We start from the raw sequence: 14,550 nt of genomic DNA, 5'->3' as shown, positions 1-14,550 counted from the left end.
CCTATCCACAAAGAAAGAAGAGTCTAATAGTAAAGGGTATTTCATTTAAAGTCTCGATGCTCAATTTGTATTCATGCTGTTCCATTTGCATTGGACAGGAGAGGGATTAATTGGGAATGGGACAAGAAATTTTAGGAAGGAGTAGGAGATCAGACACTGACATACTAAAGAATAGTAAAGAATCAAATTCCATAGCTGACCAAGTAAGAAATGAAAACTCATTCCTTTAGTTTTTGTGGAATTCACCTAGCTAATTATATCCAACTTATATTTTTGGTCCACATTTAATGCCTAAATTAATTCTCTTGACAATGTAGTATACAAGTGAATGTGTTGACATCCTTAACTGGCTGGGTTGTGTTTTCTTTGCAGGAATCAAACCCCAGGGAAATACCTGCAATTTGTCATCTATTTGCAATGACTCAGGTTAGTTCCTGTGCATATTATATGTAACCAATTAAATTAGCTTCATAGAAAAAAATGGTTTTTCTCTTGTTGAGTGTGTAATGTGTGCCTCTTTGATCTGTCTCTTTTCATACCACCTGACTACTATGACTCCCAAATGAAAACAAAAGCAAATTTTAGATCTGGCTAAAATCATCTTCCCATTCCTAGTGAAATGATGGATTAACTTCTTTAATATGAGAACACGAAGCTCTACAACAAATATTTTTCACCATAGCTTTAAGTCCATAACTAATACCCTTCAAGTTGATTCATGAATGTAATTAATAATGAACTTAATTATTGAAAGCCACTTCTTGTGTACAAATCCCTCAAGCTTTTCCAAAGGACCTTAAGTATTATTATAGCTTAGAAACAGGATATTTTCATTTGCTAAAAATAAAACAAATCGCTCTACTAGAATGTTGAAAACCTCATGTACACCTAGTTAATTGGGTGCTAATTCCACTAGTGCCCATAGTGTATTTTGCCATCTGTAGTAAAGACTGCCCACTAATTTCAAAAATTGAGGTGGAAATCTCTTAAGAACATGCTATTTTTGAAATGAGAATATTTTCCCTCCTGCCATGGGCCACAAGGAATGAAACAACCACTTTTCTTACATTGGTTTGGCTCTCTGGGCTCCCTTCCTTATTGAAACCAATGAAAGCAGATGTGAAAACAGAAAAACATTGTGTGGCAGGTCAGAATTGGATCATGGGAAGAGAGCCAAGGAAGGTAATGAAATATTTTATAATATTAAAGTCTTAGTATGACTCCACTGATATAAAAAAGAAACACTCATGGGAATGTTTTCCTTTTATTCTGTTCCCTTTAACAGTTTAATAATTTGTTTGAAAAACAGAGGAGTATTCAGTAAATGGAATTAATGTGCATTCAAAAATGTAAAAAAGAAAGGAAAATGTAAGAAACAGTTGCAAATAAAACAAGTTAAGGTTGCAGAGTTTAGAAAACTTTCTGTTGAAAGAATGTTTCACAGACATTTTCTATTTGTGTGCATGTGAGATTTGCTTATATGAGCTTTCTGCTCCAGGTACAAGATAGCAGGAAAATATTATCTGGTTTTGATTCAAGGAAAAAAAACCTGCTGGATACATTTCACTTTCATATAGTGTATAATTCTCTCTTCTCCCCCCTCCTCTTTCTACTGCATTCTCCACATTTTCATTATTTTTGTGCTTCATCTATGTTTGGACTGGTGACTAATGTCTACTTTAGTGTTGTGTCTACATGATGTTTGATACCTGTTTGAAAATTGAACATTTAGTAAAAAAAAAAAAAAAACTGGTCATCTTGAATAACAGATGTCAGAAAGCTGGTTGGAGTAATGTTTTCCCTAATTAAATGACTGAATTGACCATTTGTTTCAGTGTCTGTTGAAAACAACCTCATCAGGGGACCAACTCTTTTGGCACCAGAAATACCATGATATCCTGCCAGAAACTAGAAACCTTCACCTCTTGCAGGTTCCAACCTGGGTTCATTAAGGGAAATGGAGGCTAGTGAAGAAACTGGGAGCTTACCAGTCACAGTTAGACTGAGGGTCAAAAGTTGGTGGCTTCCTGATTGCCCTGCTACCACTGTGCTGCCAGCACATTTATGAAACTCGACATGCCCTCAAAAAGACTGAAGGATGAATTTGGAGAATAGAGAGGTGAGGGAGACAAATTGTGGGTGTCAACACATGCAAACACACTAAATCAATTTATATGAGCTAAGATTTCTTTTAAAAATGGATAACTAAGTCTACGCATACATCAAGAATCTTTACTTTTAATACTTTTGTGCTGTATTAATTCAAATTTCAATTTCAACATGCAGAGTTGAAGTTCTTGATAGAAAAGTTGCTGAAATAGATAAATCATGTTAATCTCTGGTCTAGTGGCTCTGTTGGTCATTTGAAGTGGCAGCAGACCACTGGGAACTGAACTATGGGAATCCGTTGTAATTTGACGTGCAACAAAAGAAGAGAAGATGAGGAAGCCTTCCACCCTCTAGCTCAGGAGTTAGGAAACTACTGCCCATAGTCCAAATATATGTTGCTTCCTGTTTTTGTAAGTTTTATTGGCACACAGCCATGCCTATTCATTTACATATTGTCTGTGGCTGTTTTTATACAACCACAAATTTGAGTAGTTTCAACAAAGACCATGTGACCCACAAAACCCGAAATATTTACTATATGTCCGATATTTCACAAAAAAAGTTGACTGAGCCCAACTCTAGTTTCTATGACATCCTTATCCTTTTGTTCAAGAGGCCAAGTTTTTGTCTCTACATTATGAAGTACATACAATGTACTCCTGTTAAGGGTTCTCTATTTTATTTGTTTCTAGATATAGTCATAGCCCCTCCAAGTATACCCTGCAGGAAGTAGGTTGACTGAAATTGACTTCAATGTTACCCAAAGTGAGCATTTAAGAACAGGGTTTTCTGGCATTTCTGGAATGAAAGTCCCAATGAGTTGTTTAACTGAAGAAAGGATTTGCCTTGCACTCTCTTCAGGTTTCAAAGCAAAATCTCAACTTTGTTATCAGGAAAGATACTGTATATGGTAGCTGCATTTTTTTAAAGAGAAAAGAAAACAACAAGGAATAAATGGAATTTAATAAGGTTGCTAAACTTCTGAGAAACATTTTTCCCTTCCTCCCTTATCTATGGAACTGCAACTATAACAACTTTAAAAGATTTTTTGAAAATACTAACTTTAGAGCCATGGTTCCCCCAGTAAGCATCTTTAAAGGAAACAAAGTTTTGATGATAATAATGTAGAGATAAATTTTTTCTTTTTTTCTTTTAATTGTTACTCTATTACAGTTCTCCCAATTTTTTCCCCTTTGTCCTACTCTGCCTATCCCACCCCCACTCCCATAGTCAATTCCCACCCTGTTGTCCATGTCCATGGATCATTCATACATGGTCTTTAGTCCCTTCCCCTTCTTTCCACTGTTATCCCCTACCTCCCCTCTGGTCACTGTCAGTCTGCTCCATGTTTCTGTGCCTGTACTTCTATTTTGTTCATTAGATTCCTCTTATAGGTGATATCATATGGTATTCGTCACCTTTCAAAAAGGTTTATTACTTCAGTAGTGAATTATTTTTTAAAAGAGGATAAAACTCACTTATTCTTCTAGTAGAAAAGAGACAGATTACCCCAGATACCAGAAGCTACAAGTAGACAGGTCTCCCACCTGACCCTGGCTGACAGGACCCAGACCTCTCCATCTCTGGCCCGGCACCTAAAAGATGATGGCTGTTATGGGGGGCAGCTCAGGGCAGAGCCTCCTGCTACCCTAGCCAGGGAGTAGCTGGCTCAGTATACAGTATGAAATCAGTTTAGCTAGAGGGAATGGGCCCCAGACACCCAAATCCAGTGCCCATGTAGACTTCAGAGAGATCAAAGTCCTGTAGGGGGTGAGGAAACAGTCAGGGAAGCCATACAGGGCATCTCTCACTCACCCTGGTTTCTAAGATCTGTGTGAAGGAGCTGTCCCCTCAGTGCAGATGGATGCATAGAGGGCAAAGCTCTGGGTCTCAGCTAGACCCTGCCCACCTGGTTTTGGCACAAAAAATATGCACTCCTGGGCTGGGTTTCAGGACAGTGGCCAGCCCCTTGGAGTAAAATCCCTGTCCTGCTGGGTAAGTGACCATGTGGGGGCTGCAGTGTGTCCAGACTGATGGAGAGAGCAACTGGGAGGAGAGGACCCAGTGCCCACAGCACCTGTGAGTGCCTTGGAGAGAAGGTTCCTCAACAGTCCCTGTTGGAAAGCCTGTCCTTGATGCATACACACACACATGCATCTCTACCCCTTAGTATATCTGTACACACCTGCACACACATATGAATACACGTGTTGGGGTTGTGTGCAATGTGCAGACACACATGTGTGGCAACTGGGAGGCTCAAACTCTGGGACTAGATGGCTATCTGCTAAGAAAGTCCTGAAGAAGCAAGGTCTAGCTGGTCTGGCTGAGTGGCTGGGTAGGCTAGCTCTCAACATCTCCAGGACCCTACAGTCTTGCTTCATGCAGAAAAAGTCCCCTTGGGAGCTGATGTTATCAGGCATTTAGAATAGGCCTGAGTGGCCTACTCATCCATTTAACCCTTTTTACTACTCCAAAATAAGTAGCATTTCTCCTCCACAAACCATATCAGTGGCAGGACCACTGGCTCAATCTTTGAGGTTTATCTGATGTCTTTGACAGTCTTGATGAGAGGCTGAGCTGCAGCTTCACAGAACAGTTTATGAGGATTCTTGTGACTGGGTCGATGTCCAGGAACAGGAAATATTCTTTCTTGTTGGGGTGGAGGCCCAGCACTGCCTCTGCCAGGAGGAGGTCAGATTCGTCACTCCTGTGTTTAGGACCAGGATATTGGGCATGATGATGTGGTTGCCCTCCAAGCTGCTAGACTTGTCACTGGAATTGGAAGTTACAGTACTCAGGGAAAGATACTGTACCATTGTCATTGAAGGTGATACTGCCTTTGTGCTAGAACTCAATGTACATGTACGGACAGTGCTCCCACACCTGTGGCTTCTTGTCCTGGAGGATCTCATTGTGGTTGAGAATGTTGAAGAAATAGATGGAGAGGTAGAAAAGGGACTTGGATCTCCTTCCATTTGCCAAAGGACAGGCTACTAGGGTCAATGTGCACATTTTCGTGGATCTACGGCTTGATGGTGGAGGGCACCTATACAATCATGATGGTGCCCAGCATGGCACACAGCAGCCTGGTGAAGCTTAGCACCATAGCTGTCCCACAGGCTCTGGCATGGCTGCCCATGTCTGCATGCCCAGTGCCCACGCAATGCTGCTGGGACTCCACGCCAGAAAGGAATGGGACTGGGAGCAGAGGCAACAGAGGCGGTGACTCCAAGGATGAGGGCTGCACCAGTATGGGAGGCTTGGGACAGTGGCGTACCGAGAAGCAGCCCAGGAGATGGCCAGCAGTTCAGTTTTATGCACCATCGTGGGCACTGCCAGACTGTACCTGAGACACCCTGGGATTCAGGCAGGCTAGGAAAAAATTTCTTGACAAGGGAACAAGTGTTCCCTTTTTCTGCATTCCTACATAAAATTTATAGTTCATATTTTCTGAAAATTATATTGAGTAACTTTCTCATAGGAAAGAGTAAATGTGAATGACAGCAAGGCATTTGATGAAGCTTTGTTTATAAAGTAATTTGATAATATTTTTCTGTTATATTAATACTTGATCTCTACAGATTCAAGTCTTAATTTTCTTTTCAAAATTTTATTTTTAGCATTTTTTAGAGGTGAGATAATGTTTCACTACGATGAAGAAAGCAATCTTACTCTGGTAGGTTTTAAAGATTTTTCTTATTACAATCATAAAAAATGAATTCATGTGTATTTAAGCATTTGTTTAAGGCTCAGATTTATGATATTTGGCATATTTATTTACTTTTATGACCAAATTTAAATAAATTTAGTTGTTGAGTCCCTAGCTAAGAGGGCTTGACTTCATAATAATCATGGTATTTCATTAATAATTACATTTTAGTTTTCACTAGGTTTGCTGCTGAATGTTTATATGATATGATTCTATTACCAGTCAAAATGTAATATTATATTAGAAACTCCTATCAAGAAGATGTATATATTGAATCAGTCTTCTGAAATGGATCCTCTTCACCCTATGGGGGTTTCAGATACAGTAGTATCAGCCTTCCATAACATAGGTTGGGTCAGGGGATCCCAGTTACACATGGTCTGTTCATTCAGTGGATATTTCCTGAGAACCTACTATGTGCCAAGCAATGATCTAGGTTCTAGAAATGTAGTGATGACTGCTATCAAGTTTCCCTTTTTACATTGGGATCTTTTACTTAAATCTTGGATCTTTCATGTAGAGAGGTTTAATAGTGTTCTTTTGGGGTAATAATGAAAGACAGAATGGAATAACAAAAGACAGAAATTAGCACATGGCACTTGTCGATTCATAATAGTTTTAAAAGAAAACAAAAACTGGCTCAGTCTATATGGATTTCATTGTTTGCAGTTAGTATTCAGTCTTTAGGGTGCAGTTCTTTAGGTGGCCGACAAAGCTAAAGAACAAGTTCTTGTTAGAGAGTATTTAAAAAACCAATGTTTGTTATATTCTTAATGATTTTGTGATTTTTGTGCTCCTAACAGAATCAAAATATGGCTAATGGCACCTTAACTGGACTCCTGTCTCTAAGTGAATTGAAGTGAGTAATCTATTGTTTGATTTAAAACTTAAGACATCAACTATGAAAAGATATTTAACAAGCTATCTTTGCTTTTAGAAACCAAGAATAGGAAAGAGACCTAAAGGTTATAGAGGAGTGGCTCTTGAGTTCTTTGCAAACTATAACCATAATCACCTGTCATCAGTTAATATCCTTGTGAGGCTCTTCTTGTTGCTGCTATGAAATTACCTCTATTTGAATTAGTATTTGAGTAATATGATTTGGTAGCCAGCAAGGCTGAAAGAAGAGTTCAAGGTAACACTTCATTTATTCATGCTTTCATGAAGCATCGGTGATTGAAAAGCCACAGAGAGGTGTTTGTCTGTTACACCTCAGTTTACAAATAGATGTTCCCAGTTAGACCATAGGTCAAAATGTGGGCCAGCAGGCTGGCCTAAACCAGGACAGTCTTACCCTGTGCACTGGGAGGGGAAACTTCATGTCTTTGCCCTCATGGCAGGGAAGCAGCATCAGAGATGAAATTCATCTACTCAACTTTCCTATTACCTCTCAAATGAAGTTTTTATAAACTTTTAACCAAATTCAAAAGCTCTGGGGAGTATGTGTGATGACACTGAAAAGAAATATCTTTCCTAGGTCAAAGCAAACAAAACAAAACTGTTCTTAAGGCACACCTTTTAATTAGCATTTTGACCTGGCTGCTTCTGATGATTCAGCAATGCCTAGGACTCAGGGGTGTCCAACCTGCCGCCCATGATGGCCATGAATGTGGCCCAACACAAAGTCGTAAATTCGCTTAACATATGAGATTTTTGTTTTTGTTTTTGTTAGTGTTTGCATATGTAATATGTGGCCCAGAGACGCCAAAAGGCTGGGCACCCTAGGGGAAAAGGAGCATCATTCACGAATCCACCTGGTAGATATCAAATATCTCTAGACTTCTTCTGAGCTTATAGTGGCAAAAAGTTATAGTGAGAACTGGAATGGGCTGAGGTGTTGTTCATGTCCTTTATGTGCCCATTTTTCTCTCCTTCTGATGAAAATCTAGCTTTTTTAACTATTCAAAGTATATATGTGAAATAGTCAATGTCCTAGAAGGATTTTAAACTTTTGATGGGCAATAATAGTGGTAAGAAACATTTTTTAAACTCACAAATGTATAAATAGAATACAACTTAGCATACTTGTAATTCATCTTAATTACTAGACTTGAAATAGAGATGAGTTCATTTAAAGCCGCCAAGCATTTGTTCAGTATCTACTATGTGCTGGGCCCTGGGGATACAAATGGCAATAAGCTCAACTTTCTGAAATGGAAAACTAGGCTGCATATTAAAATCACTTAGGAACTTTTAAAAACACAGATGCCCAGGCACACTCCATACCAATTAAATCAGTATTTGTGGACTGAGATGCAGGCATGAGCATTCTTGAGTGCTTCCCTGGTGGTTCCAGCATGAAGCCGTTTGAGGGAGTCTGGTACGAAAGATGCAAGATGGGAACAAATGATAAGACTACAGTATGATTCTTATGATGAAGGTGACATGTACAGGGCACCAAAGGATGTTCTAAGTACCTGAATATAGAGCAGATTAGACATGACTGGAGTGGCCAGGGAAACCCCAAAAAGGAGGTTGCCTCTGAGTATAGTTATGGAGGAGAGGCTCCTGCCAAATCAAAAAGTTAATTGACTACTATTGTCACCATCCTTCCCTTCTTCCCTCCAGACCTTCCCCAGAGCCACCTAGAACTATTGCCAGTTCCTTGGAGAACAGTTTCTCCACCTTATCACTATTGACATTTTGGGTCTGATAGTTCCTTCTTGTGTAGGATTGTCCTGTACATTGTAGGATGTGTAACAAATCCCTGGTCTCTACCCATTACATGCCAATAGCACCCTACTCCCAATTGCAACAAGGAAAAAGTGTGTGTAGATATTGCCAGATGTCCCTTGGGAGGCAGAGTCAATTCAGGTTGAGAACTACTGCCTTAAAGTGAATTTTTAAACTAGCTTTCTTTCATCTTAACCTCACATGAAGCTCTGCCACACTGAAGAAATACAAACCTCACATGAAGTTCTGCCACACTGAAGAAATACAAGTGCTGTTGGAGTCTGACTAGAGGAGAGGAATGAGGGAAATTCCTAAAGAGGAGCTGTGGGGACGGGAAGGCAGGACTAGAGAGTGCTAGAGGGCAGGCAGGGTCAGTTGGAGAGGGAATGAAGAAGAAATCAGAGGCCCAGGGCCTCCAGGGTGACTGGCTGGCCTGTCTCAGAAATTTTGCCTCAGGCCAGCCAGCACCTCCTCTGGCCTTCTGCCTGAAGCTGCCTTAGAGATGCAGTAGCCTAGTGAATAACAAGATTGTTCAACCATTATTTCTATCTTGCAACTGTTAGCTAGTACCAATACAGCTTCTGTCTGGTTAGTTTCCCTTGTCATACAAGTAATTTATTTTTTCCCATGTAGGAATCTCTTATTATATCCAGTGTTTCTTCAAAGTGAACACTGCAAGCAATAAATACTATATGCTTAATGTATTCGCTAAAAAAATCTAACTTATTTTGAATTTAATATCACCAATGGTCTTCATGTCAATTTCTCTCATTTTCTCAACAGACGAACAGAGCTCAACAAAACCCTGCAAACCCTAAGTGAGGTAATTATAGTACACCCTGTACCTTGTTTATAATTGGTATTTGGAGGAATGCATGGAGTTCTGCATTTCTGGGGAGATAGGTATTCAAATTCCCCTGAATCTGTCATGTAAAAGAGTGAATGGACTAGTTCCTTTACTCCAAAAATCAAAACTAGACATAATGGATGGATGTTATAAGAGATAGATTTTTCTTCATGTAAAACTTAAATTTTCTTAAAACAAGGGCCTCAGGAGAATGAGCTCCCTGACTCTAGAGGTATCTAAGCAGAGCCTGTATGGCCTGAATAGCTTTGATAGCTTTGTCAGGAATCTCATAGGATTGTGAATTGGATCATCCCTAGGGGTTCTTGTGGCTCTAAGATTCAGTGATACTGTGATTAGTCCAGGTTGTCTTCTCTGATACTTTCTTTTTTGTTTTAATTTATTTATTTTTAGAGAGGGAAGGGAGAGAGACAGACAGAGAGAGGGGGAGAGAGAGAGAGAGAGAGAGAGAGAGAGAGAGAGAGAGAGAGAAACATCAATGTGCGGTTGCTGGGGGTTATGGCCTGCAACCCAGGAATGTACCCTGGCTGGGAATCGAACCTGGGACACTTTGGTTCCCAGCCCGCGCTCAATCCACTGAGCTACGCCAGCCAGGGCTTGATACTTTCAACTGTCAAAATAACATATATATATGTGTGTAATTTGTTTGTTTCAGACTTATTTTATAGTGTGTGCTACAGCAGAAGCTCAAAGGTCAGTTATTCCTAATATTTTTATAAACATTTCTCTACTCACAAGAAATAAAGTATTAAGGAGTCTTACTTTGCTAAGTCAAAGGCATTCTTCTGAAATAAATACATATTAATGATATTTTAGATATATGAACTTTTATTCTTTCAAATACTCATCAATCTCTCACAACCATTTTCTCATTTCTTTATGAAGCACAGAGGGGTGGGTGGTGTCAGGCTGCTGGCCTCTAGTTCTATGAGGCCAAGGATCATCAGTGTCCTTAGCCCCAAGGGCCACCAATAAGACTAACAAATGGCTTACAGTGGTCCAGTCAGAGAGAATGACAGCAAAGAAGGAACACAATTTGGAACATGGGAGAAGAAGGAGAGGGGAGGAAAAGATTGCAAAGAAAGAGAAAAGAAGAAATGAAAAAGTGCATGCAAAGGTGAACCAGAGATTGTCCAACAATTATTTGAGGTTACACAGATTATCATCTTAAATTGTGTCCATTGGTTGCCCAGGCTGCATAAGCCAATGGCTTATAGGTCAGTAATCTCACTACCTGAACCTTGAGCATTCTGTGAGAGTAAAAGTCCTAACATAACAGTTTCTACTCATCAAATTGATCATTGGTACAAATAATGGCAAGTCTTCTATGAAACTGTACATCAAATCCCTATCCACTGTATGTATCCACTATAAGTTCATTTCACTTACCTTTTTGTTCTTTACAATATTAATATTTTTGCACCTAAACCAAGACAAAGGTAGAAAGAAAAAGAATGGCTTAAATTCCTAGTTATCTGATAATCTAGATGGGATTGCCAGAGAGGTTTTGGATTTAAGAGACCTTGATATTCATCTAGGCTAGTATTTGAAAGGGCTCCTATAATGGAAACTCAAATGCCTACGGACACTAGGCAAATAGCCAGCTGGGGGTAAGACTCTAGATGTCAAGATGCTTGTCTTTCCAGCCAAGTTTCACCCCTACCTATTCATTGTGCGGGCAGACAAAATCAATCAGCAGCCTTGTGTGGTTAGAGGGTCTGTGGTTTGCAACCTCTGTGAATGTAAACCTCTGTAAATTTCTTGTTCTATAAAGTCTTTTTGGATTAAGTTCAGACCATAGTAGGTGGGTGTTTACAAGCTCATAGGGTGAAACTGCAAGTTAACAGTGTCATTCTCTCCTTTCCTCACACTAAGTTTGAAAAAGCAATTACAAATATGTAGATAGGTTTTCAATTTAGTAACATTCTGGTTGTGTGTATTTCTCTTTACAGCACACTAAATTGTACATTCACAATAAAACTGAATAAGACAAGGGACATATGTGCCATGATGCTGCCTTTTAAAAGAGGAAAGATTCACCCCATGGGTAGGTTGTCTCTGTTGCTGTATTCATGTTCATATGGCTTTGATGTGTTTTTTTTAATGGAAAATATAATAAGTTGACATATGTTACAGCTTTCTGTTTTGACTCTTTTGTCCTTGGGCAATTTTTAGGAAGTTCTAGAAGGTGATTTTTCCTGCTTTCTTAATGAAATTTCAGTAGACTGCATTTGAAAACATGATAAACCCTGTTGAGAAACATCTATTTGGAGTGGCTGGGATCTCTTTACTTCTGAATTCCTCTTAGGAGTTGCTAAAGAGCAATTGATATTGTGTGCATATAACCCCACAAAATTATTCACTAAATATTTTTGAGTACCTACTATGTATATGTAAGTGTCAATATAATGGCATCCAATTTATTTTATCACCTGTTTTAAACAAATGTCCTTTAGAATTCAGTCAATGTAAGAATCATAATACTTGATTAATCTGAGCTTCTATCTCACCTTATTCTTAATCATGCATTTTCTTCTTTCTTTCCTTTTGTCTCCTTCAGAACAGTGCTGCTGTTCCGTCAGAATATCCTGCCCTTCCTCCCCAGAAGAATTAGAAAAACTGCAGTGGTATGTAGCAAACATGCTGACCCTTTTCTTAAAAAAAACTATTAACATTTAATCACTACATTCACTAAGGGATTTTGGAATTTTAACAATGGGTAAGGGCTTTCAATTTCAGCACTCCTCAAGTGTTACTGCAAATATCAATCAATGAGGATCTTGTTAAAATGCATATTCTGATCCAGTAGGTCTGGGCAGGGCCTGAGATTCTGCATTTCTAACAGGCTCCCCAGTGAAGCCAACGCTGCTCGTTCATGGGTTCCACTTCAAGTAGCAGGGGTCCAGACCATAGAGCAGTGGTTCTCAGGCCTGGCTGCACATTGGGATCATCTGGGGAGTTTTTAAAACACTGATGCCTGCCTCCCACACTCAGATGGTGATGTCATTGGTCTGGAGTGCAGCCTAGGCTTCGGGTGCTGTCAGTTGGTTGCCAGAGGAGGAGATTCACTTCTCTGTAGCTCATTTGTGTCTCACATGCATCTCTCTTATTCTTTCCTTTAGTGACTTGCAGAATCCAATTATGTGTCTTGCTGATGGTTATCCAGGTGGCCCACCATTTTCTTCTGGCAATTCCATCGCAGTTGCTCCTCAGGCCACCATTCCTTCCCAGGTCTCCAGTGCCTTCTCCTTACCTGAACCTCTAGATCATCCATCTTTTGTCACCCAGAATCCAACAGGGGTGATTCACCTTCCTTCTCTCCAGCCTTCAATTCCTATGCTCCCCCATTCTGGAAATATCTCTTTCCCTAGTCCTCAAACTGATATTTCCCAAAGCCTGCCACTTCCCTCTCCCACCCCATCTGCCCCTGTGAATGTCATCATGACCAGCACACCTCCTGACAAGACAGGTAAATATGAGGAGCCAAGCTGCTCCTACGTTTGTCGTAATTCTGCTGCCTGAAATGCAGCTGCCAGCTTGCCAAGTCAAGATATCTGTAATAAGATCACATTGAGTCTTTCTTTTTATAATGTCTACTTATTTCAAGAGCTTTCTTCCGGGCATTTGAGTGTAATTCTTTTGACTAACAATGCAGAAATAGCTCAGAGGCAAGCACAGATCTCATTTTATGGAGATGAGTTATTTAAAGGTTTCTTCCTCCTACAAAAGGTTTTTGGGTCACTGTTTTCAACATACCAAAAACTTTTGAACTGTTAAAAACAGTAACTCCAATTAGAAGACAAATTTTTTTAAAAACTAGTATTCTTGAAAATCAGTCACAGAGTGACATAGCTGGGACTGAGCCAATGTAGCCACAAAACGGGGAGAAACATTCAGAAGGCCTAAGCGTGGGTCTGCATTGACCCTCACAGGCAGTGTGAACTCGAATATGCCATTTAGCTCATCCTGACTCAGCCTGCTCTACTTCAAGATGAAAATAATCACACTAACAGCACTTGGTTAAGAACAATGGTGTACATGAGAATGCCAATGCAAACTGCAAAGGGCTCCCCAGAAACAAAGTAGGTTTAGAGGTAAAGGATAAAGGGAAGAAGGAAGGAAGCAGAAAGAATTCTGGATACTCTCCAGGGTTTCCATTCAGTGAGTGACAAGCAGGTCCTCCTCTAGAATTTAGGTGGTTAGAGGCAAAGCCAGATTCTTGGTGACATGAGACTGGAGCTGAGGTTGTGGTCGCCATCTCTTCCACGACAGTGCCACAATCCCCAGGGTATTTAGAACTTCTGCCAAAGACTTGATATTTCTTCATATTTGCACTGCTCTCTGTTAAGTAATTTTTAAATAAATATGGAAATTTTAGGTCAAATAATAAAATCACTGGGGCTCTAGTCAAGAGAAGGTTTACTAGCTGATGAAGAGTAAAGGAAAATTGATGCCCTGGCTGGTATGGCTCAGTGGATTGAGTGCTGGCCTGTGAACCTAAAGGTTGCCGGTTCAATTCCCAGTTAGGGCATATGCCTGGGTTGCAGGCCAGGTCCCCAGCTGGGGGTGTGCAAGAGGCAACCGATTGATATATCTCTCTCACATCAATGTTTCTCTGATGTTTCTCTCCCTCCCTTCCCCTCTCTAAAAATATATAAAATCTTAAAAAAAGAGAATAAAGTAAAATTGAAATTCATTAGCCTGAGCTAATGCCCACATTTCCAAAGCTATCCCTATTGACCCATACAATTAACCTAACAGGCTACTCAGAAGGGCCAGCAAGGTAGCCTCTTGCATCTGTGCTTCTGTTCCTAAGGCTTCGGTTTCAGGCAATGAGACCAGAAGCAAAATGACATATGCATAAAAGATGCGTTGGGGTATTACCTGGTAGCTAAAAAGTGGATATAACTTAATGGTTCCTCAGGAGAGGAATGTTGAAATATGATATTCTCACAATGACTCACATAACACAATGACTATTACACAACTGTGCATAAGAACAGCTAGACAGAAGCTTGGGGCCATTTTTCAAGTCTTGAGTGAAGTGAAAATAGCAACAAGTAGTTTTCACCTTATGTTTATAATAGTATGTTATTAATATATGAATAAAGATTAGAAAGGAATATGCAAAATAAGAAATAGGATATTAAGTGGTCAAATTAAGAGACCTTTTTGTTGTTAGGTTTTCATC

General features: G+C 39.8%; 1 protein-coding gene and 1 long non-coding RNA gene across 12 annotated transcripts in view; one reads left to right on the top strand and one right to left on the bottom strand.

The window, feature by feature from the left end:
- The window catches only part of ADGRG2 (adhesion G protein-coupled receptor G2), an 83,780-nt gene that overhangs the window by 44,906 nt on the left and 24,324 nt on the right, over positions 1 to 14,550 (top strand). For all 11 annotated transcript variants that reach the window (XM_028522191.2, XM_036016941.1, XM_036016942.1 and 8 more), the window contains 8 exons: positions 373 to 426; positions 5,733 to 5,788; positions 6,625 to 6,680; positions 9,278 to 9,317; positions 10,015 to 10,052; positions 11,312 to 11,406; positions 11,920 to 11,986; positions 12,482 to 12,828. In XM_028522191.2, coding sequence (XP_028377992.2) covers positions 373 to 426; positions 5,733 to 5,788; positions 6,625 to 6,680; positions 9,278 to 9,317; positions 10,015 to 10,052; positions 11,312 to 11,406; positions 11,920 to 11,986; positions 12,482 to 12,828 — 753 coding nt within the window. The remainder of the gene's footprint in view (positions 1 to 372; positions 427 to 5,732; positions 5,789 to 6,624; positions 6,681 to 9,277; positions 9,318 to 10,014; positions 10,053 to 11,311; positions 11,407 to 11,919; positions 11,987 to 12,481; positions 12,829 to 14,550) is intronic.
- LOC118498571 overlaps positions 1 to 14,550 on the bottom strand; it is a 73,238-nt gene that overhangs the window by 44,983 nt on the left and 13,705 nt on the right. The window lies entirely within an intron of this gene.

Source organism: Phyllostomus discolor, chromosome X, assembly GCF_004126475.2.
Source record: "Phyllostomus discolor isolate MPI-MPIP mPhyDis1 chromosome X, mPhyDis1.pri.v3, whole genome shotgun sequence".
Taxonomy (NCBI): Eukaryota; Metazoa; Chordata; class Mammalia; order Chiroptera; family Phyllostomidae; genus Phyllostomus; species Phyllostomus discolor.
This window is presented reverse-complemented; position numbering and strand designations above follow the sequence as displayed.